This window comes from Eriocheir sinensis, chromosome 69 (assembly GCF_024679095.1).
Source record: "Eriocheir sinensis breed Jianghai 21 chromosome 69, ASM2467909v1, whole genome shotgun sequence".
In the NCBI taxonomy this organism is placed as follows: domain Eukaryota; kingdom Metazoa; phylum Arthropoda; class Malacostraca; order Decapoda; family Varunidae; genus Eriocheir; species Eriocheir sinensis.
In genome coordinates, this window is record NC_066577.1 from 4,991,165 (window position 1) to 5,015,710 (window position 24,546).

At 43.3% G+C, this 24,546-nt stretch overlaps 1 protein-coding gene across 34 annotated transcripts in view; it reads left to right on the forward strand.

The window, feature by feature from the left end:
- The window catches only part of LOC126988436 (zinc finger protein 708-like), a 227,702-nt gene that overhangs the window by 104,349 nt on the left and 98,807 nt on the right, over positions 1-24,546 (forward strand). For 5 of the 34 annotated variants that reach the window (XM_050846551.1, XM_050846550.1, XM_050846552.1 and 2 more), the window contains exons 2-3: positions 7,088-7,184; positions 21,688-23,356. In XM_050846551.1, the coding sequence (XP_050702508.1) occupies positions 22,452-23,356 (905 nt within the window). In that variant the 5' untranslated portion in view covers positions 7,088-7,184; positions 21,688-22,451. Of the gene's footprint in view, positions 1-7,087; positions 7,185-7,821; positions 9,626-17,234; positions 17,399-18,707; positions 18,850-19,130; positions 19,247-21,428; positions 23,783-24,546 lie in introns of those variants that run through there. The other 29 variants (XR_007741951.1, XR_007741950.1, XM_050846541.1 and 26 more) reach the window with 20 other exon arrangements.

The following is a 24,546-nucleotide window of genomic DNA, read 5'->3' on the forward strand; positions in this document are numbered from 1 at the left end:
GGACGACAGTATTCATAATCATCATCATGACAGGGTGACAGGGTACTGGAGCGTACGCCCGTACCGAAGGTAAACGAGGATCAAGCCTCTACCTGTAACCCCTGAAACTACATCTCACCCATCGCGAGTAGGTGGGGGGATTCTGGAGCTGTCCTGTGGAGGCCACTCAGCCTCTTGCAGTCTCCCTGTGTTCTTATGTTCTTATGTTCATCAGCAATTGTAATGCTGACTTGCCTGATGGGCGAGCCTCCCATAACCCACTTAGCCAGTGGGGTACCTCTTTGGCCGACTGGTTAAGGAGTGGCTCTCCTGTTACGCTGGTCGTGGATTTGATCCCCTGCGCCGGCAAACCTTTCCTTGTCTGATTAATTTCTTGTGTGTTTCGTTACACGCAGAGGTCATGTGTGAGTGTAGTAAAGAGAAAATCCTGCCATTTCACTGGTGGCAAGGCAGTGGCATCCTCTCCTGTGGTTCTGTTGTGTTACTCTGAGAGGGTAACAGGTAGAGATGGCCCATGCTCTCCGAAGTTCATAGAAAATGGGAACTCAACACAGAAATTAATCTAAATGGGGATGGGGTGTAATGCATGCTGACTTGCCTGATGGGCGAGCCTCCCATAACCCACTTAGTCAGGGGGGTACCTCTTTGGCCGACTGGTTAAGGAGTGGCTCTCCCGTCACGCTGGTAGTGGGTTCGATTCCCGGTGCCGGCAAAACCTTTCCTTGTCTGGATTAATTTCTCGTGCTTTGTGACACGCTGTGATCGTGTTGGAGTGGAGAAAAGAGTAAATACAGTAATCCCTCGTTTATCGCGGGAGTTAGGTTCCAGAACCCCCTGCGATAGGCGAAAATCCGTGAAGTTGTGACCTTATATTTATTTTATTATTTATATAATTTATATATTATATTTTATATGTTATTTATATAAGCACGCATATCTCTGTGAATCTCGCCTCTGCCCATGTGAACAAGGTCTCCCAACCACTAGTTTCTCGAGAGATTCAAAGTCGGCTACATTTCACGGGAAACTCATCAAAATTCTAGTCAGAAACTCAGTCACCAACATGTCGGTTACTCGTGTGGTCGGTAAGTTGTGGTCACAAGAAGAAGAAGAGCGTATCAGCTGATCGGTTCAGTAGCTCTCCATGTGTTTATTCCAGTACTGCTAAGAGTTCCATGAAACTAGATAAGCTTGGTAATCATGTTGAGCAAGTTTAGGACTTAAGTCTTGTTGAAAAGTAGTCATTGGCTCATCCTGTCTGGGTCCTCACTGCCAAGTTCTCGAGCATTTAACGATAGCAAGCTGCAACACACTCCTCCTTTGTCTCCAAGCTAACCACTGACGAACTAACTAATGCTATGGTCGCTGAGCCAATCAGCGCCCAGGATACAGAACACAGTGCTCTGGTTGGCCGCCTCCCATCCATCAGCCAATAGTGTGCCGTGTACGATCACACGTGGGCAAACTAACTCAAGCGGAAGCGGCCGTAGCTGCGTTTTCCATATGCGTGAGTCTTTACTCATCTGCTGTACGTTACATATTTTATTTCGATTTAATATTCTTCTAATATGTTCTTATTAATATTTTCTTTTTTTTTATATATTGTTTACAATTTTTTAGGGTAGAAAATGCTTCTTTTACTGCAAAATAAGTAAAATAATAAATATATTAAAAGACTTCTATACCGCAAAATCCCGCGATATAGTGAAAAATCCTCGATATGAAACTAAATATTTACAATTTAAAAATCCGCGATACAGCGGGGGATTACTGTACTGGCATTTCACAATAACAAGAAAAGAGAAGAGGAAGAAGCTACACCCCACTGTCCCTATACATTTACTCAGCTATGAGTGTTGTTGCCTGGACCAGGGCCTCCGATGTCACTTTAATTGAGAAAATACGGGACATGCCTTCCTCGTCTTCTAGACGTAGTTCTTGCAACAGTTGCATCACTTCACTGCCCTCCTCTCTTCTTGCAAGCCATTGCCGCCTCCACATTCTTTTCTCTTTCCGTTGCTTGTATAAATTGAGTGTCACTTTGAGTGAAAACGGGGGTGCAAATAGCTAGGGACGTCAGGCGTCAGCCATACTTGTGAAAATGTGTTGGTCAAGACCACCGTTGCCAGATTGTCGTACTCAGAGCATAGTATTTACTGGTTTCTGACGCCTAACTATTGCCAAGAAACATCAGGAAATAACTATATTAACGATAACTATAAGTGAATCTCCTTATTGGGGTCCTTAAGTGGCCTTAACCCGGGAGCGTCGGTGGACCCATTTTTGGGCTCCCGCGAGTCGGTCCGCTGAAACGGTGGACTCAGATTTGGGCTCGGCTCAAAACGCCTAGTTCGAGCTAATTGTAGGCGGTGGCGGCATAGAGCAACCCACCATGCATGAACTGGGTCACTGTGGTGAGTGATTGATCGTCATGGGTGGTGCTGTAAGGTCATGGCAGACTGAATTAGCTATCCATACATTAATCACTTGTCAAATTCTCTAAAGTAGACAACAAGCGACTCTCGGCTAGATGCCATGTGTCACGAGACTGTTTATTCTGTAACAAACACCACCCAAAAAGAATGGAGTTTGAGTATAAGTAAATATTTTAAATGGCTTTATGGTCGTGAGAGGAGTACTCTGATATACGTTCCATGCTCTTTTCTTAGTCTCAAAATGCAGTGTAATGTTGCCGTTTCTCAGCCACTTCTCGGCTTTCCCACTACAACAAAAAAAGTGTTAGGGATGAAAGTGGTGAGAGATGGAAAAAGAAAAGGATGTTCATGGTGGACAGAAGAGATAAGGAGGATAGTAAAAGAGAAAAGGGAACTTTTTAAGGAAACTCAAGGAAGAAATGTGGCTGAGCAAGTAAAAAGGGAAAGGAAAAAGAAAAATAGAGAATGCAAAATTAAATTAAAACAAGCAATAAAAGAAAGTAAGAAGAGAGTTGATGAAGACTTTGGAAAAAGACCAAGTGAAAAATATAAAGGGAACAGGAAATCATATTGGAAAGAAGTTAAAAAACGAAAGAAATGCAGAAAATATCTCCTCAAAATAAATGAAGTTATGGATGAGAATAGAAAGATGTTGAAAGACGGGGAAGCTGTGAAAGAGAGATGGAGAGAATATTTCAAAAACTTAGTGAATTTTGAGGATGGACGTCCAGCAGCTGTAACAACAGCAGTTTTGAGTACAGGCAGAGGAGGAGTATATAAAGAAAGAAATATAACATATGAAGAAGTAAATCAGGCAATAAAAATATAAAAAAAATGGAATCACAGCAGAAATGTTGAAGTGCGGAGGATATGTAGTTGTTAAGTGGATGGTGAAGATATGTTAAGTAGCATTGGGGGGGGGGGGCAGCAGACTGGACAAAATCCACCATTGTCCCAGTTAACAAGGGGAAGGGCAGGAAAGGGGAATGTGGGAGCTATAGAGGTATAAGTTTCCTGAGTATATCCGGAAAGATATATGGAAAAGTCATAATAGAGAGGGTGCAAAGACTTACAGAAGAGAAAATCGGTGAAGAACAAGGAGGCTTCAGGAAGGGAAGGGGATGTGTGGATCAGATATTTGCCTTCAGGATGGTAGTTGAAAAAATAATAGCAAAAGGAAAGAAACTGTACGCTGCCTTCATGGATTTGGAAAAAGCTTATGACAAAGTCGATTAGATTGCATTGTGGGATGTTTTAAAGATTTATGGTGTGGGAGGAAAACTGCTTAGTGCAATAAAGTCTTTCTATGAGGATGCATCTGCATGTGTCAAAATTACTGGAGAAACAAGTGAACATTTTGAGATAAAAGTGGGCTTAAGACAAGGGTGCGTCAGGTCACCATGGTTGTTCAATATTTATATGGATGGTGTTATTAGAGAAATGAAGGGCAAAGTTGGGGAAGTTGGAGTAAAAATGTTGGCTGAGGGAAAGAAGTGGGTACTGAACTCGATACTGTTTGCTGATGACACAGTGCTCATTGCAGAAAATGCAAGTGACTTACAAAAAGCTGTAGTCTCTGCAGAGACGAAGAGAGCGCTACATCGCTATCTACGTCTGGAAAACCCTTGAGGGCATGGCACCAAATCCAACACGAAACGGAAAGGGTGGCATTAAAGGTCAACACCACCCAAGGTTTGGAAGGTCCTGCACAAGGAGGTCACTGAGCTGCCACTCTCAGAGGATCCAGACAACACAGGCAGAAAGCTTCATCTGTGCTGGACCCAGCCTGTTCAACTGTCTGCCAAGGGACGCCAGAGACCTGACAGGTGCCAGCACAGAAACTGGCAAAGATACCAGATGAGCCTCCAGTCCCACACGGCCCGACTTCTAGAGGAGCAGCGTCCAATTCCATCATCGTCCAGCTGCAATACTTGAAGATGGAGCAGAGGTGTGGAAGCGGCACCCACACAATTTATGTATTTCTTCTCAGCCATGGAGCAACCCTCAGCACATTTGAAACATTTTGGGGCTTCTCCATTGTTCTTGGCAGTACAGTTGGCCTCAAGATGGCCATATCTTTGACAATGGTAACATATGATTGCATGATATCCATCTCTCACAGTGTACACTCCCCATTGTAGTTTTATCTTGTCATGATGTTTATGAATCGGCTCTAACAGTTGGGTCACATTTCAAGATATAGTGCATTGTGCCCCCAGCAGCAGGCTTGTTGAATATCTTCTTAGTTTTCCCCTCAACTCCTGGAATCAAGTGTTGGAACTCATTCCTGTTTAACAATGTCTCATTTATCTTATCCCCGGTCTCCTCCATGCACACAGCAGAGCATGATCTTTGGCCTTAATTTTCCCACACTTTTTGTGCTAACTTGCTCTACATTTTCTAGTTTCTGAGCTGCTCCTTTCCTTATATTCTCAACATCAAAGTTCATAACAATGTTACCTCCATTCGTGAATCTTGAATCAGGAATCTGAATGCCTTGCAATGCCTGGGAAACTTCATTTTTCATCTCAGTAGCCTTTTTATCTTGATGGGAGGCCTTGATGACAAGGAGATGCTCCTTCCTCCTCTGTGTTGCTACATCAGCCCAGCTGCTGCCTGCTGACTCTGTCTTGTCAGCACAAAGCATGTCTGCCACCTCACCCAACTTCTCTTTCACACAGAGTGCCAGAGGTTCAACTTCATCTTGCACAACTAATATTTCTTTTGATAATTCTTGCTTAAATTCATCCAATTTTTCATAGTTTCCGCAGAAACTGTCATAACGGAGGTTGTAAAGTCGACCAGTCATAAGTTGCATAGGTCGTAAGTCCTTCCTGTAGGCAGGGAGGGTTATGAGGGCAGGGTGGGTCAGTGGGCAGGGCGTGTCTGGTGGTAGGAGGGTTAGTGGACAGGCTGCGGAGATAAGGCGGGGCAGTGAACCAGTGTGTGATTCTAAGGTAGGGTACGGAATGACTGTCAGTAAGAGGAGTTGATGAGACGAAGAGCTTTAGACCTTACTCTGTCCAGGACAGCTGTGTGTGTGTGAGGCACCCTGACACATGAGATGCATACTCCATATGAGGGCAGACAAGGCCCTTGTATATGGATAGCAGTTATGCCGGGGAAAAGAATTGCCAGAGATGATACAGAACGCCCAACCTCGAGGAAGATGATTTAGTGAGAGGTAGACAGAGGATGTTTAGTGTAGAAGGTGACAGCTGAGTGTTGTCTTAAGAATAGGGGATAGGTGTTTGGGAGATTGTGTTCAGTTGCTAGGTCGAGAAATTGAGTTTTTGAGGCGTTGAAGAACACCATGTGCAACATGACTGTAGGGACAGTTAAAGTATGGTACGATAGTATAGTATGAAATTCTCTTATAGTACGGTACAAAGGCGTGGGCAGTGTCACCTATGTTGCAACTGGACACAAGGCAGCCCGAGGTACAACTGACTTTGTTAGCCACATTCCCACGGGAGGGTTTGGGAGACCAGCGGAACAGTGGATCAGGAGAGTGCAACATAGATGGCATCCTTTAAACAGTTCCTTCACAGTATTGCCTCAGCAGGGTTATGAGGGCAGGGTGGGTCAGTGGGCAGGGCGTGTCTGGTGGTAGGAGGGTTAGTGGACAGGCTGCGGAGATAAGGCGGGGCAGTGAACCAGTGTGTGATTCTAAGGTAGGGTACGGAATGACTGTCAGTAAGAGGAGTTGATGAGACGAAGAGCTTTAGACCTTACTCTGTCCAGGACAGCTGTGTGTGTGTGAGGCACCCTGACACATGAGATGCATACTCCATATGAGGGCAGACAAGGCCCTTGTATATGGATAGCAGTTATGCCGGGGAAAAGAATTGCCAGAGATGATACAGAACGCCCAACCTCGAGGAAGATGATTTAGTGAGAGGTAGACAGAGGATGTTTAGTGTAGAAGGTGACAGCTGAGTGTTGTCTTAAGAATAGGGGATAGGTGTTTGGGAGATTGTGTTCAGTTGCTAGGTCGAGAAATTGAGTTTTTGAGGCGTTGAAGAACACCATGTGCAACATGACTGTAGGGACAGTTAAAGTATGGTACGATAGTATAGTATGAAATTCTCTTATAGTACGGTACAAAGGCGTGGGCAGTGTCACCTATGTTGCAACTGGACACAAGGCAGCCCGAGGTACAACTGACTTTGTTAGCCACATTCCCACGGGAGGGTTTGGGAGACCAGCGGAACAGTGGATCAGGAGAGTGCAACATAGATGGCATCCTTTAAACAGTTCCTTCACAGTATTGCCTCAGCAGTCCTTACAGGTAACCCTTAGTTAGAAACGGCAATCATGGCTGCATTAATGCAAATGGTGTTTGATGCACCTTAGAAAAAGTTCAGAATAGGCCAAAGGCACAGAAACCTTCCATCACCCAGGCAATGATGCCAAGTCTGCAGTTCACTCCCTAAAAGATTTTCCAGGCCAGGTAATGTAACAGCAACTATAGTATGTGTTTGTGTTGGGAGTTATGAGGATGGGAAGAGAGGCAGCCCACAGAATATGACAACATTTATCCCACTGACAGCAGGGCCTGAGGAGGCCACTCCTGCAGTAGGCTGTTAAGCAGATATATATATGTTACTGGAACAAGGCACTGCATTAACACCTCATCTCTTACATACCAGGAAGTGGTGTCGGCCATGCTGGGAGGAGCACTGTGCTAGAAGACAGCACACACTTTGTGCCTCGACGGCCGCCACTTGTGCTGGTGCTGGTGCTGAGGTGAGGGTCTGAGGTGGGAAGCACAGTTCCAGGAAATAGCAAACAACCCTTTGTTTCCTGACTGCCACCACTGGTGCTGAGGTGAGGGTCTGAGGCGGGAAGCACAGTTCCAGGAAATAGCAAACAACCCTTTGTTTCCTGACTGCCACCACTGGTGCTGAGGTGAGGGTCTGAGGCGGGAAGCACATTTCCAGGAAATAGCAAACGACCCTTTGTTTCCTGACTGCCACCACTGGTGCTGAGGTGAGGGTCTGAGGCCAGTGCTGTGCTCAACACTCACTGTGTCCTCACTGCCACTGACCAGGACTTCTTCCTGCATCCCGCACCTCACCTGCTGGCTTGGTCCCTGAGTGTGGGGTCAGGGGAACCTTGCTGCCTGCCACAACTCCCCTGATGTTCCTGCAAGACCTGCCAACTCCTCACATCAAGATCAGTGTTGCAGTGGAGGCTGCAAGGCCTGGGTGGCCGGGACCAGCAGGAGCAGACTGCCACTGGTGTGAGGATCAGGGTGGTCAGAAGAACCACCTCCACCACTGTTGGCATCTCCAGCCATAAAGGAAAGAAACTTGGAGTGTGAGATCTGAGACTGAAAGCACGATCACATGACACAGCCTTGCACACACTGGTGAAGGAAAGCATGAATGCCAAGGGTGTGGGAGAAGACTCCCTGGGAAGGATGACCTCAACAAGTACACCCTCACACTCTGGTGGAAGACTTCATGAACGCCATGACGGTGGTAGAAAATTAAGTAAGAATAGTACCCTTAACACACACACCCTTACACACACTGGTGAAAGAAACCAAGAAAGTGAAGTTAGTGGAAAAGGATCCAGTGTGAAGAGTTCCTTCAACCAACGCACAGTTAGATACAATGGTGAAAGAAATCATCAATGTGGAGTTTGTGGAAGACAGTTTGCTCTGAAGAGTGTCTTCAACAGACACACTCATATACACTCTGGTGAAACAAATTATAAATGTGATGAAGTATTCAGGGGGAAGTCTGAAATGAACAAACACACCCTCACACACACTGGTGAAAAAAATTATGGATGTGAATTTTGTGGGAAACAATTTACTCTAAAGGGTAACCTCAACAATCACACACTCACACACACTGGTGAAAAAAATCATGAATGTGAATTTTGTGGGAAACAATTTACTCTGAAAAGTACCCTCAACACACACACCCTCACACACACTGGTGAAAAAAATCATCAAAAAAATCATGAATGTGAAATTTGTGGGAAACGATTTACTGTAAAGAGGAACCTCAACGACCACACCCTCACACACACTGGTGAAAAAAATTATCAATGTGAAATTTGTGGGAAACGATTTACTCAGATGAGTAACCTCAACAGCCACACCCTCACACACACTGGTGAAAAAAATCATGAATGTGAATTATGTGGAAAGCGATTTGCTAAAGAGAGTTACCTCAACAGACACACTCTCGCACACACTGGTGAAAAAAATCATGAATGTAAATTTTGTGGGAAACGATTTACTCAGAAGTGTAACCTCAACAGCCACACCCTCACACACACTGGTGAAAAAAATCATCAATGTCAATTTTGTGGGAAACGATTTACTCTGAAGCGTACCCTCAACAAACACACCCTCACACACACTGGTGAAAAAAATCATGAATGTGAAATTTGTGGGAAACGATTTACTGAAAAGAGTACCCTCAATGACCACACCCTCACACACACTGGTGAAAAAAATCATGAATGTAAATTTTGTGGGAAGCAATTTACTCGGAAGTGTAACCTCAACAGCCACACCCTCACACACACTGGTGAAAAAAATCATGTATGTAAATCTTGTGGGAAACGATTTACTCTGAAGAGTCACCTCAACAAACACACCCTCACACACACTGGTGAAAAAAATCATGAATGTGAATTTTGTGGGAAACGATTTATTGAGAAGAGTCACCTCAACGACCACACCCTTACACACACTGGCGAAAGACCTCATGAATGCTTAGAGTGCGGCAAAAGGTTCACTACCAAGACTCATTTGAACATACATACCTTCAGACACTCTGGCCTGAGAAAGTTCAAGTGTGATGTTTGTGGGAAACATTTCAAGGTTAAGAGGGATATTGCCCAACACATGAAGATCCACTTCCCCTGAGGTGTTGTGTTGTGCTGCAGTGCTGCTGTATTTGGGAGTGTAGGTGGAGGAGGTGTTAAGTCAGCATATTTATTTGGCCTATGTGATGTACACAGATACAGTAGATACATGTATGGATGTGAATAATGGCACGGTCTGTTGAGCCGTAGCTCCCTGACAGACAGCTTTCTTTTTACGTAATACATTGTTGCATGTGGTTGATTAGGCAATGTTGTGTATAAAGGAACAAATTATTTTATGGATTACCAAATAAGAATAATGAACAAGATTACATTATAATGAAAAATTCATGCCTTGAGTTCTGAAGAGCTAATTCATTTTCTTTTACCTTCACCTTGAATTGATCTAGATTACCGTTATTTACTAGATTTTTAATTTCCGTGTACGTGTATAAAGAATTCCACAGGCTAGGACCAAAACATAAGATGCTGTGTTTGAAAAGTAGCTCAAATGTGAAGACACACCTGGTTACCTTGTTACTTCTGGTCTAGTGAGCAGATTCAACGAGTTGAGTTCCATTGTCCCAGTTTACAAGGGGAAGGGCAGGAGAGGGGTATGTGGGAGCTATGGAGGTATACGTCTCCTAAGTATACCTGGAAAGGTATATGGAAAAGTCATAATAGAGGGTATTAAGACTTACAGATGAGAAAATCAGTGAAGAGCAAGGAGGCTTCAGGAAGGGAAGGGGATGTGTGGATCAGATATTTGCCTTCAGGATGGTAGTAGAAAAAAATAATAGCAAAAGGAAAGAAACTGTACGCTGCCTTCATGGATTTGGAAAAAGCTTATGACAGAGTCGATTAGATTGCATTGTGGGATGTTTTAAAGATTTATGGTGTGGGAGGAAAACTGCTTAGTGCAATAAAGTCTTTGTATGAGGATGCATCTGCATGTGTCAAAATTACTGGAGAAACAAGTGAACATTTTGAGATAAAAGTGGGCTTAAGGCAGGGATGTGTCATGTTACCATGGTTGTTCAATATTTATATGGATGGTGTTATTAGAGAAATGAAGGGCAAAGTTGGAGAAGTTGGAGTAAGACTGTTCGATGAGGGAAGGAAGTGGGTACTGAATTCGATACTGTTTGCTGATGACACGGTGATCATTGCAGAAAATGAAAGTGGCCTACAAAATTTGGTCAGTGTGTTTGATAGTGTCTGTAATAGGAGAAAGCTGAAAGTAAATGTCAACAAAAGTAAAGTGATGGTTTGTGAGCGAAGTAGAAGTGAGGTTGTAGATTTTGTATATCCATATAGAGTGGGAATTGAATGTGAAAAAGAATGCAAAATAATTTTGAATGGTGAAGAAATGGAGGAGGTCAATGAGTTTAAGTACCTTGGATCAGTCATGTGTAAGCATGGTGGTATGGAGGGAGAGATAAGAGAAAGGGCATTGCAAGGAAGAAGGGTGGCAGGGTGTTTGGGACGAATCATGAATGGCAGAAGTGTGAGCATGGAAGTAAAGGGGGATTTGAGAAATACAATAATAGTACCAACCCTCACATATGCAAGTGAAACGTGGGCGTGGAATGAAAGTCAGAGGTCTAGAGTGCAGGCAGTGGAAATAAGTTATTTGAGGAGTGCTTGTGGTGTGAGTAGAATGGATGGAATGAGTAATGAAAGTGTGTACGAGCATTTTGGAATGTGTCACAGGGGTGAAGGGAAGAAGTGTGGAGTGGTGGAAGAAGTGAAGCGACAGACCTTAAAGTGGTTTGGCCACATGGAGCGAATGGAGGAGAGTAAGATGACCAGAAGGATACGTGTATGTGAGTGAGATAGAGGGAGGGAATGCTAGAGGACGACCTCCAGTGAAATGGAGGGATAGGGTGCAAGAGTGCGTTAGGGAGAGGGGGGAAAGATCTTTGAGAAACTTTGAGCAGGCAAGGAGGGAGTGTCTGGATAGAGAAAGTTGGAAGCTCTTCTGCCGTGGCCATCCCCTGGTGGGAGCTCCTAGGACCAGGCGTCGATGAAATGATGATGATGATGAGTTACATGGTTGTTTTTGATATTTTATAAATTGATTCATTAATACTTACGTACTGAGTGAAATTTTAGATGATTTTGGTTTATGAGTATGGATCCAGTTGAGTCAAATTTGCTTTTAATTCCCCCTTGAGCACGAGGACGCGTATACTGCTTTCTGGTATGATTCTGAGGGCGTGTCTGCTGCATCTTGGCCAAGTTCTTCTGGAATGATGTAATTTTTTCCTGTGTATTGTATGAGAGCTTTCAGAGTTCAGGTCGTATATGATAACTTACTTGACTCATTATAATTACGTTGGAATGTGAGTTGCCTATACCTGGAAAGGAAGCCCTCAGATGCACTCTGCTGCAATATATATATATATATATATATATATATATATATATATATATATATATATATATATATATATATATATATATATATATATATATATTTTTTTTTTTGTATATATATAGAAACAGTTCAGTTTACCATAAAATACATTCAACTGTTTTCTGTGGTTCGTCATCTTAAGAAAGAGTATAATATTTTTACCCTTTATTATTATCATTATATGATTTACAAATAATGAATGTATTTCCTCCACTGAGCCACATTGTCGTTCACCAAATAAATCAAGGAGTCTAGAGAAGGAGAGGCAATGGTGCCCGCAAGACTGAGGACGAGGACTAGTTATTCTCATCGCACTCAGATGGCAGCACCATGTCTGAAAGGGTGAGGAGGTTAAGCTTGATCAACAAGTTTAACCTTTTATACAATATATGTTGCGTGTTGAGTATATGTATTTTATAGTGATCACGCACCCAAATGATTTCTCTTGGTGTTAAAAAGTCTCCCATACTTATTTAACACCATTATTTAACACTATTATTTAACACCAAGGAAAATAGTCAGAATGAAGATATGAAAATATTTTCAATAACATTCAATAACAATTCCGCCTCCGGGTGGATCGCTGCCGTTTGTCATCAAAGTCACCCCACCGCCATGCTCTTATATTCGACATAATTCTTGCAGGTTTGTTGCAGAAAAAAACCACTGCCTGGAGTTCTGCAACATTTTATTCCCTTGAGACGGCAGGCGGTAAGGAAATGCAGTGAGTGAGTTTTGTGCGGGAAGAATAGACGAGGAGCGAGAAAAGGCTGTAGGTTACTGCAGGGCCGAGGTATTCTCTCGGCCCTGGGTTACTGTACGTTTTGAATCAACGCCGCCCCGGTCTCTCCACTACATGACCTTTTGGCTGGTGACTGCTGGAAACAAGGTTCTTTATGGTCTTGTATATCACTACTAATGTTGGGAGTTATATGTTTTTACTCCCGAGATTATTAATATTGACGTAGTGAGACAATACAGTCAAGCCTCGGTTTACAAGTTTAAAGTTTTAATTCGTTCCAGAATTTTGTTCGCACACCAAAACACTTGTAAACCAAATCGAATTTCATCATTAAAAATAATGAAATCCCATTAATGCGTCCCATATCTCAAAAAATATTTAAAAAGAATATTTTACATGCTATTTTTTACAGAATTAAAGTAATTTACTAACAAATAGTAATGATAAATAATATGAAACACAAATCAATGTGTTACGGTGGAGACTCCCGCAACCGCTAGCTACGCTCGAGGTATAGGATTCGCCCCGGGTTTTAGCAGCAGCAGTTCCCCTTTTCTTGAGGCACCGGAACTACGTTCAACCACTAACGTGAAGCTAACCCAACGTATCGTCCGAGATGGAGGGTGAATAGGAGTCGGTCACGTCCAGGAGGCCAAGCGGCCAAGACTTGCCTCCCGTTCCTGTTGCGAGTATAGTATCCACCGTTCCTGTTTTCCTCTTTGCAGCACCATCCCTTTTAACTATCTTTCTGGGGGACATTGTTAAAGCACAAAGAACTCATACTGTAGTGCTGAAAACACACTGCAGTGCTGAAATCATGACATGAGCCCACAGATGCTATTTCTACGAGTTTACAGCGTGGACGGAAAGTATATAGAGTCGTCATCTTGCGGTCGAGAATTACCGTAGACCAAGCAAGAATTAACCCGAAATCTTGCAAAATTCTTGCGTTTCTTGTTCTGGCGTGTCAGATTTTGAAGAATTCCCCCCAATTCTTGGCAAGAATCAGCTAGGGGTCCTGCGCAAGCCGCGGCGGGGCTAGGTACGGCCACTGTCTTGCTGGCTGCACCTCCATAGACCTATGGCAATGACCATTTCCTGAGCTTCCTGTGGGTAACCCAGCCAGGTGGGGGTGGACATAGAGTTCATTAGGTTACTGTTGCTTCATAGACCATTTTAAAGCATCACTATGTTAAGTAGGTACTTCCTCGGTATACCGAGTAGAATCGATACCACTTGGTACTGCGGTTACCGTTAAAAGTATCGGAATCCTAACGGTACCATTACAGGTAGCCTTCTATACTCAGCTCGGCGAGAAATGGACGACGAGACTTGGCACCGGAGTTCCCCCACTGCTGCCAGTCTCCACAGATCACCGGCCCGCCGTCCCCCTTTTCCAACCCCGCTTCAGCTCCCTGCCCTCTGTCTCTGTCTTTCTCTCTCTTTCTATACAAATTGGTGTATTTCCGAAATTATTCTAACTTTTGTTCCACACCACCACTGAGGTAAAAATCAAGGCGTGTTTTCTGTATAAAGGTTTCCCCCCATCCTAAACGTGGCATATGAGCCGCGCGGGGGAGGGCGACCTTGCCATTACCTCGGTTCACACACACACACACACACACACATGCTCGCTATGGACCGTTCCCCTGCTTCAAGCTCGCCATATGGCCACCTTCACATCCAAGCTATATATATATGGAAACAGAGAGAGAGAGAGAGGGGGGGGGGGGGGGGAGTTGGGCGGGGTTGGAGAAAGAAGGCGGGCGGTGATCTGTGGAGGTGTGGCAGCAGCGCGGAATCCCGGCGCTCCACCCCATCGTTCATTTCTCACTGCGCTGAGTATAGTACTGGTTGGATTCCCAATAGCGGCGCTTATAGCGACACGCTCGCCTGCTATGCTTAGCTGTGGAGTGTTGGGCCGTCTTCCCGCCATTTTGTCCTGATTTGTTGTTTCCATCTTCCCTTCCGCTTTCATTATTTTATTAACTTATCTATTAGACAATTCTTTATGTCCGACTTTTTTAAAGGTTTGCTAATATATACTGTTATTGTTATTAGACTATGAGTTCATCCGTAATAACCATATATGCTATTTTTTATCGAAAAAATACATATTCCCCTCATTCAGAGAGAGAGAGAGAGATCATTAATCCACCATACACAATAAAGTGTAAACGAAAGAACAGTTTAAAACCCTTGGCGAGGTCCCACGTCCCCATCACCTTTTAACAATCCATTTACTACATACCAATTATATTTTTGCTACGTTATTGCTACCTTTAGCGTGCATATTGCCACGACCTTCCTGGTACGTACCATTAGCTTTCTAGAACGGTTCTTGCAACAGCTCCTTGCAGTACCAGTAACCTGTGTGTCATAACTCTTATTTTCCTTTGCTGCTTCAGTCACATAACTATACTCTTTACCTCACTTTTTATGCACATAATTAACAGTGAAAATCAATGGTAGTGCACATGCAGATTAGCGGAGCCTTAAAATCTAAGGTGGTCTCAACCAGCAAATGACCAGAGATAGAACAAGATGTGGTGAACTAATATTTTATTGATGCTTTTCTCCCTCATGACGCAGTCTGTCACACACTGTTAAGTTCTCGTTTTTAACACTGATACGCAGTAGTCATGTCTAGTCCTCAAGCCAAGCGGAAACGACAGCCGTATATGCAGAAATACACAAAAACATGGGAGTGACCGTTGTTTGAAAGTTGGCTGACAAGAAGCGGCAATTAAGGGCCCTATATATGTATTTCCACTGTAATTGTGTGATTCTGACGGAAAGGCGGGCAAACCAACTAGGAAAGCATGCTGCTGGGGCAAAACATAAGAAGATAGTTGAAAGTGCAAAACATATAGTTAGTGTACTTGATATGCCTTTTGTTAGTGGAGAAAAGCATGCTGAAAAACAAGGGAAAGAAGCAGAAGTACGGTTGGCTGCAGTAGTGAGCGAGCTAAATCTTCCATTTTTATCTGCGGATAAACTTGCTCCCGCTATTAAAATGATATGTCCAGACCCAGATGTAGCACAGAAACTGCAGGAAGTGCGGAAAAACAAAATGTGCAGCCATCGTGAAGAATGTCCTCGGTCGAAAGGAGTGTGATGAATTATTAGTACATCTTAGAGTAAATTGTTTCTCTCTGATAGTGGATGAGTGGGCTGCATAAGACTACTTGTAATTGTTGTACGAGTTGCCACTCAGAAAAGCATTAATAGCGGTGTATAGGGTGATGAATGGTCTAGAGAAATTGGATAGAGATGACCTTTTGATAAGAGAGAAACTTAAAAGGAAATGGAAAACTGTTGAGAAAAGGAATTTGTGGAAGAGACATCAAGAACAGCTTCCCGCAGATCGAGATGTGTGTGTGTGGGGGCTGGAGAGGGAAGTGGTACAGGCTAACTCAATAAACGCATTTAAGGCCAAATTAGACGGAAGTACTTGGAAAGGCGGAACAGCTTGAGCATAGCTGAGCCGTTCCTGTAGACCACAACTAGATAAACTAGGTAAATACACATGCAGGGGGCTCCCGTGGTCCCGTGGTAGAGTCTACCTTGCGCTTCGGCGGGTTGCTGGGGCGTGGGTTCGAGACCTATCAGTTACCATGGGGGTGGAAAGGAGGGCTCTTTCCGACACCCTCAGCCCGTTGTTGGGCCTCCTCCTTGAAAGAACTAGGTATCTATCTGCCAGCCGTCTGGGGGGTTGCGCGGCATGCACCGCCTTCCTCCATTGGGGTATATCCCCAACGAAATACCTCCCCCCAAAAAAATACACATGCACCTTGCAAGACACACACACACCAAAATACATGCACATTGCAAAAAATAACTACACACACACATATTGCAAGAAATAAATACACACACACATATTGCAAGAAATAAATACACACACACATATTGCAAGAAATAACTACACACACACATATTGCAAGAAATAAATACACACACACATATTGTAAGAAATAAATACACACACACATATTGCAAGAAATAAATACACACACACATATTGCAAGAAATAAATACACACACACATTTTGCAAGAAATAAGTACACACACACATATTGCAAGAAATAAATACACACACACATATTGCAAGAAATAAATACACACACACATATTGCAAGAAATAAATACACACACACATATTGCAAGAAATAAATACACACACACACATATTGCAAGAAATAAATACACACACAGAGAAAGAAATATATACACACACACATATTGCAAGAAATAAATACACACACACATATTGCAAGAAATAAATACACACACACACATATTGCAAGAAATAAATACACACACACATATTGCAAGAAATAAATACACACACACACATTGCAAGAAATAAATACACACACATATTGCAAGAAATAAATACACACACACATATTGCAAGAAATAAATACACACACATATTGCAAGAAATAAATACACACACACTTATTGCAGGAAATAACTACACACACACATATTGCAAGAAATAAATACACACACACATATTGCAAGAAATAAACACACACACACACACACACACACACACACACACACACACACACACACACATATTGCAAGAAATAACTACACACAGACATATATTGCAAGAAATAAATACACACACACACACACACATTGCAAGAAATAAATACACACACACACATTGCAAGAAATAAATACACACACACACACATTGCAAGAAATAAATACACACACACACACATTGCAAGAAATAAATACACACACACACACACACACACACACACACACATTGCAAGAAATAAATACAGACACACACATATTGCAAGAAATAAATACACCTACATGCAGTACATTGCAAGACTCCGGGACCGTCCCTGGCCCGGGACGGGTCTTCCTGGCGCGAGAGGAAGGAAGGAAGGTAAACACGGCTTGGCTTCCCAGGACCCAAGAACTCGCCTCAGAACCACTCGGTGAGCGTTTGTAGCCTTACTTTTTGCGGCTACTTGCACGGCAGTTAGTCTATTGCAGTGTTTATCTGAGAGTGCATTAATTGGCAGATGACCATGCCAGCATTTTCTGTGCTGTGGCCGTCGCATCAGACATCGTGACAGAACGAGTATTGTCATTGCCTGAACATGAACGTGCAATTTGTGTTGCTAGATTTCTTGCTTTCCTTGCGTTTTGACCAGCTCGGCTGCGGGTGTTTGCTCCCGTGACTCCCGCACCGGGCGAGATTCTTCACGCCAGACGTACACCCGTCTGTGTAAAGGACACTTGAGCATCATGAAGGACTTTGTGCACCTAAAACACTACTGTATTATTTGCTGTCGCACATCACTCGTCCATGAGATATCGTCCGGGGAGTATTGAAGAGTGGCGAGCCTACTACTTTTGAGTCGCTGATTGCTTATTTTTGGACAAAATAAGATTCTTTATATATATATATATATATATATATATATATATATATATATATATATATATATATATATATATATATATTTTTTTTTTTTTTCGTTGTTGCCTATTGCGCCGGTAGGCATCTTCCCGGTGGGACCTGATGGTCGGCCCAAGGCTTCTTCCAGGTGGGGCCTGATGGTCGGCCCAGCCCGTTGTGGCGCAGGCGAGTGTTTATAGTGGCGCCATCTTGCATTGGCTCATGCTGCCCCCCCGGAACTCGTTCTTGATTCGCTTGGACGGCTTCCTCTAGAGTCCGGGTTGATGGGTGGTCTTCAGGACAGCATGTGGGTAGTTTTAAGCCACTCGGCGGTGACTGAAAAATCCGAGTGGTAGCGTGAGGATTCGAACCCGCGTCGTCCATCACGCGGCGAATGTGGGTCCAGTATGCTATCACTTCGGCCACCGCCTACCGGTAATATGGTGATAGTATTTTTTCCTGGGTAATTGTGGAGAACCACTCTGTGCCTCCAAAATTCAATGTTACACCTCCATATTATAGTTTAAGGGACTAAATACATGTCTCTTAACCATAATATGAAGGCACACGTTTTTAAAAGTAAAGAAAAAAGGCCGAATCCCCTTCCCCCAACGATCTTGGGAGACCCGCGGGAAGTTGGGGTTTTTGGGTGGGGGAGCATATTTAAACTATTCCAACCGAACTTTACATAGCCTGACAGCTAATGGGAGGGCTTTGCCCCCTCGACCCCCTGCTAACAAAGGGGGGCTGTGTACCCCCTGGACCCCCCCATTAAAACGATAAACCCATATCTTTACTGGATGGAATATATTGTTGCAGCGTGGAGAAGGAAATGGTGGAACTGCTGGCCAACATCCGGGAATGTACGCTTGAACATGGGCTCAGCCAAATAGCTGGCGAAATGGTGAGTGTGCCTCCCAAACCTGGGAATGTTGCTCCTCACATCCACCACATCTGTCCGCCATTTTTCCACTACTAAACTAGGTGAGCCAAGAAACACCCGACCGCGACCCCTATTAGACACGACAAACATATGCAACCAATATAAAAGCCTCTCAAACCAACTACTTGAACAGGAATCTCTAATATTTAATACTATTTTGCTTTAACACTCGATCCCTTACCAAGAGAGGGGTTCCGTGCATTTATTGAGCAGGCGCACTGTCACCATCAAAATGGCGCTGGCTCACATGCCGCCATTGGTGGCTTTATTTACAAAATATATATTATTGCTGTAAGTAGAGCACAGAAACTGTTCATTTCAGGTAGACAGCATCATTGCAACAGCTGCTTTTACCCCACAATTTCCCTGGTCTTCTTAGCCCTCCCCACTACCAGATGTTTTAAGGGGACGACTACGGGGTGTCCTCCAGCGCATATGGTACGTCCTATAGCTTTGAAATTTTAGTATGTTGTTTGTAGGTTTAAAGGTATGATATTCTGTGAATTTTATGAAATTCGGGTGAAGTTTAGGAGAGACTCAAACAAAATGTCTTTTTCTATTTTTTCTTTCACAGACTTTATTTTTCAGTTAATCGGTTTGAAAAAAAATGTCAAAGAAACTTTGTTTACCTATCTACATTTTGTTGGAAGTAACTTTTTGATTTTTTGTTTTGTCTTCAAAGACAAAAAATTACAATGTTTTGTAACTTATTATTTCCTCTACTCTGTCCTGTTTCCTTTTGACATTATTGAAAATCCATTCCCAACAAAAAATTGCCCTTTAGTTGTAGTTTTAACTGATACTTAACATAAGGCGATCAGATTTTTTACCGATTTTGTGAAATTATTTGAAGCTGAACCCCTTCACTACGGCTGGCCCAAAACAGTGCCTCGCGCCGTATTTGGGATTGCCGCGCGCGCCAAATTTCAAATGTCGCTATTGAATATAACAAGTTTTCAGCCATAAACTCAACATAATCATGATGTATTATATATGAAAACATGCAGAATTAAATGGTGCACATAAAGAAACATAAATTAATTGATAATTTTGAGATGTAATCATAAATATAGAGATAAAATAGCTCGTGTATTGGCTAAAGCGAGCCAGGATGCAGTATGCGCGTCCTTGGATATGGTACGGGGCACGCAAGGACGCAGTATACGCGTCCTCGTGTTGAAGGGGTTAAAAAACTACTTTTTGAGATACTGGCTACTAAAGATTTTTTCCATTTCATTCCTGTCTTGCCATTTGTATTTATTTGATTGGCATGAAATTTTCACATATTATTGTGTATATCTTGTTGACTTACTGGAGAATGATCAGGCATCTGGTCCCGCAGGAGTGCCTTGCCTCTTGAGGGGGGGAAAAGATGGAGGGAGAGAGGAGGAGGGGGGAAAAGATGGAGGAAGGTAGGAGGGGGAAAAGATGGAGGAGGGAGGAGGAGGGGAAAGAGGGAGAGAGGAGGAGGGGGGAAAAGATGGAGGGCGGGAGGAGGAGGGGGGGAAAAGATGGAGGGAGGGAGGAGGAGGGGGGAAAAGATGGAGGGAGGGAGGAGGAGGGGGGGAAAAGATGGAGGGAGGAGGAGGGGGGGGGAAAGATGGAGGGAGGGAGGAGGAGGGGGGGGAAAGATGGAGGGAGGGAGGAGGAGGGGGGGAATAGATGGAGGGAGGGAGGTGGAGGGGGGACAAGATGGAGGGAGGGAGGAGGAGGGAGGGAGGGAAAAGATGGGAGGAAACTGAAAGAAGGAAGGGAAGGAAAGAAATACAGCTGAAGCAAAAAGTGTGTGTGATGGAAAATGAGAGAGAGAGAGAGAGAGAGAGAGAGAGAGAGAGAGAGAGAGTGTGTGTCACCTGTCCTCAAGGGCTGACCTCACACACTCATCAGAAGAAATTTTGGGGCCGTTAAGACGGGGACGAGGAGGGGTGGGGAAGGCAGGTACGGGGAGAGTGAGGTGGCTATGGACGGTGAATTAGTAAAAAATTGAAAATATTACAAAAACAGATCCCAGCTCTGGCGTTCAGGTGACATCGGCTGTGACTGTGCGATAAAGCGGTAGAAAATTCTTTTACAGTATGGTCCAAAGGTGTGGCCAGTGTCACCTATGTTGCAACTGGACACAAGGCAACTGACTTGTTAGCCACACTCCCACGGGGGGGTTGGGGAGACCAGCGGAACAGTGGATCAGGAGATTGAAAAAAAGATGGCGTCCCATAAACAGCTCCTTCACAGTATTCCCTCAGCTGTCCTTACAGGCAACCCTTAACTGGAAATGGCAATCATGGCTGCATTAATGCAAATGGTGTTTGATGCACCTTAGAAAAAATTCAGACTAGGCCAAAGACTGGCACAGGAACCTTCCATCACCCAAGCAATGATGCCAAGTCTGCAGTTCACTCCCTAAAAGATTATTCATGCCAGGTTATGTGACAGCAACTATAGTGTGCGTTTGTGTTGGGAGTTATGAGGATGGGAGGAGAGGCAGCCCACAGAATATGACAACATTTATCCCACTGACAGCAGGGCCTGAGGAGGCCACTCCTGCAGTAGGCTGTTAAGCAGATATATATATGTTACTGGAACAAGGCACTGCATTAACACCTCATCTCTTACATACCAGGAAGTGGTGTCGGCCATGCTGGGAGGAGCACTGTGCTAGAAGACAGCATACACTTTGTGCCTCAACGGCCGCCACTTGTGCTGGTGCTGGTGCTGAAGTGAGGGTCTGTGGCGGGAAGCACAGTTCCAGGAAATAGCAAACAACCCTTTGTTTCCTGACTGCCACCACTGGTGCTGAGGTGAGGGTCTGAGGCGGGAAGCACAGTTCCAGGAAATAGCAAACAACCCTTTGTTTCCTAACTGCCACCACTGGTGCTGAGGTGAGGGTCTGAGGCGGGAAGCACAGTTCCAGGAAATAGCAAACAACCCTTTGTTTCCTGACTGCCACCACTGGTGCTGAGGTGAGGGTCTGAGGCCAGTGCTGTGCTCAACACTCACTGTGTCCTCACTGCCACTGACTTCAGGACTTCTTCCTGCATCCCGCGCCTCACCTGCTGGCTTGGTCCCTGAGTGTGGGGTCAGGGGAACCTTGCCACCTGCCACAACTCCCCTGATGTTCCTGCAAGACCTGCCAACTCCTCACATCAAGATCAGTGTTGCAGTGAAGGCTGCAAGGCCTGGGTGGCCGGGACCAGCAGGAGCAGACTGCCACTGGTGTGAGGATCAGGGTGGTCAGAAGAACCACCTCCACCACTGTTGGCATCTCCAGCCATAAAGGAAAGAAACTTGGAGTGTGAGATCTGAGACTGAAAGCACGTTCACACGACACAGCCTTGCACACATTGGTGAAGGAAAGCATGAATGCCATGACGGTGGTAGAAAATTAAGTAAGAATAGTACCCTTAACACACACACCCTTACATACACTGGTGAAAGAAACCAAGAAAGTGAAGTTAGTGGAAAAGGATCCAGTGTGAAGAGTTCCTTCAACCAACGCACTGTTAGATACAATGGTGAAAGAAATCATCAATGTGGAGTTTGTGGAAAACGGTTTGGTCTGAAGAGCGTCTTCAACAGACACATTCATATACACGCTGGTGAAATAAATTATAAATGTGATGAAGTATTCAGGGGGAAGTCTGAAATGAACAAACACACCCTTACACACACTGGTGAAAAAAATCATGAATGTGAATTTTGTGGGAAACGATTTACTCAGAAGAGTACCCTCAACACCCACACCCTCACACACACTGGTGAAAAAAATCATGAATGTAAATTTTGTGGAAAACGATTTACTCAGAAGAGTACCCTCAACAGCCACACCCTCACACACACTGGTGAAAAAAATTATCAATGTGAAATTTGTGGGAAACGATTTACTCAGAAGAGTAACCTCAACAAACACACTCTCACACACACTGGTGAAAAAAATCATGAATGTGAAATTTGTGGGAAACAATTTACTGAAAAGAGTAACCTCAACAAACACACACTCACACACACTGGTGAAAAAAATCATGAATGTGAAATTTGTGGGAAACGATTTACTGAAAAGAGTAACCTCAACACACACACCCTCACACACACTGGTGAAAAAAATCATGAATGTGAAATTTGTGGGAAACAATTTACTCTGAAGAGTACCCTCAACAATCACACCCTCACACACACTGGTGAAAAAAATCATGAATGTGAAATTTGTGGGAAACAATTTACTCTGAAGAGTACCCTCAACACACACACCCTCACACACACTGGTGAAAAAAATCATGAATGTAAATTTTGTGGGAAACAATTTACCTTTAAGAGTTACCTTAACAACCACACCCTCACACATACTGGTGAAAAAAATCATCAATGTGAATTTTGTGGGAAACGATTCATTAAGAAGAGTCACCTCAAGAGACACACTCTTGCACACACTGTTGAAAAAAATCATGAATGTAAATTTTGTGGGAAGCGATTTACTCTGAAGAGTCACCTCAACAACCACACCCTCACACACACTGGCAAAAAACCTCATGAATGCTTAGAGTGTGGCAAAAGGTTCATTACCAAGACTAATTTGAGCATACATACCTTCAGACACTCTGGCCTGAGAAAGTTCAAGTGTGATGTTTGTGGGAAACATTTCAAGGTTAAGGGGGATATTGCCCAACACATGAGGATCCACTTCCCCTGAAGTGTTGTGTTGTGCTGCTGTATTTGGGAGTGTAGGTGGAGGAGGTGTTAAGTAAGCATATTTATTTGGCCTATGTGATGTACACAGATACAGTAGATACACATATGGATGTGAATAATGGCACAGTCTGTTGAGCCGTAGCTCCCTGACAGACAGCTTTCTTTTTACGTAATACATTGTTGCATGTGGTTGATTAGGCAATGTTGTGTATAAAGGAACAAATTATTTTATGGATTACCAAATAAGAATAATGAACAAGATTACATTATAATGAAAAATTCATGCCTTGAGTTCTGAAGAGCTAATTCATTTTCTTTTACCTTCACCTTGAATTGATCTAGATTACCGTTATTTACTAGATTTTTAATTTCCGTGTATAAAGAATTACACAGGCTAGGACCAAAACATAAGATGCTGTGTTTGAAAAGTAGCTCAAATGTGAAGACACACCTGGTTACCTTGTTACTTCTGGCCTAGTGAGCAGATTCAACGAGTTGAGTTCCATTGTAGTTTTTAATATTTTATAAACTGATACATTAATACTTATGTACTGAGTGAAATTTTAAAAGATTTTGGTTTATGAATACAGATCCAGTTGAGTCAAATTACCTTTTATTAATTCCCCCTTGAACACGAGGACGCGTATACTGCTTTCTGGTATGATTCTGAGGGCGTGTCTGCTGCATCTTGGCCAAGTTCTTCTGGAATGATGTAATTTTTTCCTGTGTATTGTACGAGAGCTTTCAGAGTTCAGGTCGTATATGATAACTTACTTGACTCATTATGATTACGTTGGAGTGTAAGTTGCCTATACGTGAAAAGGAAGCCTACAGATGCACTCTGCTGGCAATATATATATATATATATATATATATATATATATATATATATATATATATATATATATATATATATATATATATATATATATATATATATATATATATATATGTAAATTTAATTGTACCAATATATAAAATCATGTCAGTTTACCATAAAATACTTTCAGCTGTTTTTTGTGGTTTGTCATCTTAAGAAAGAGTATAATATTTTT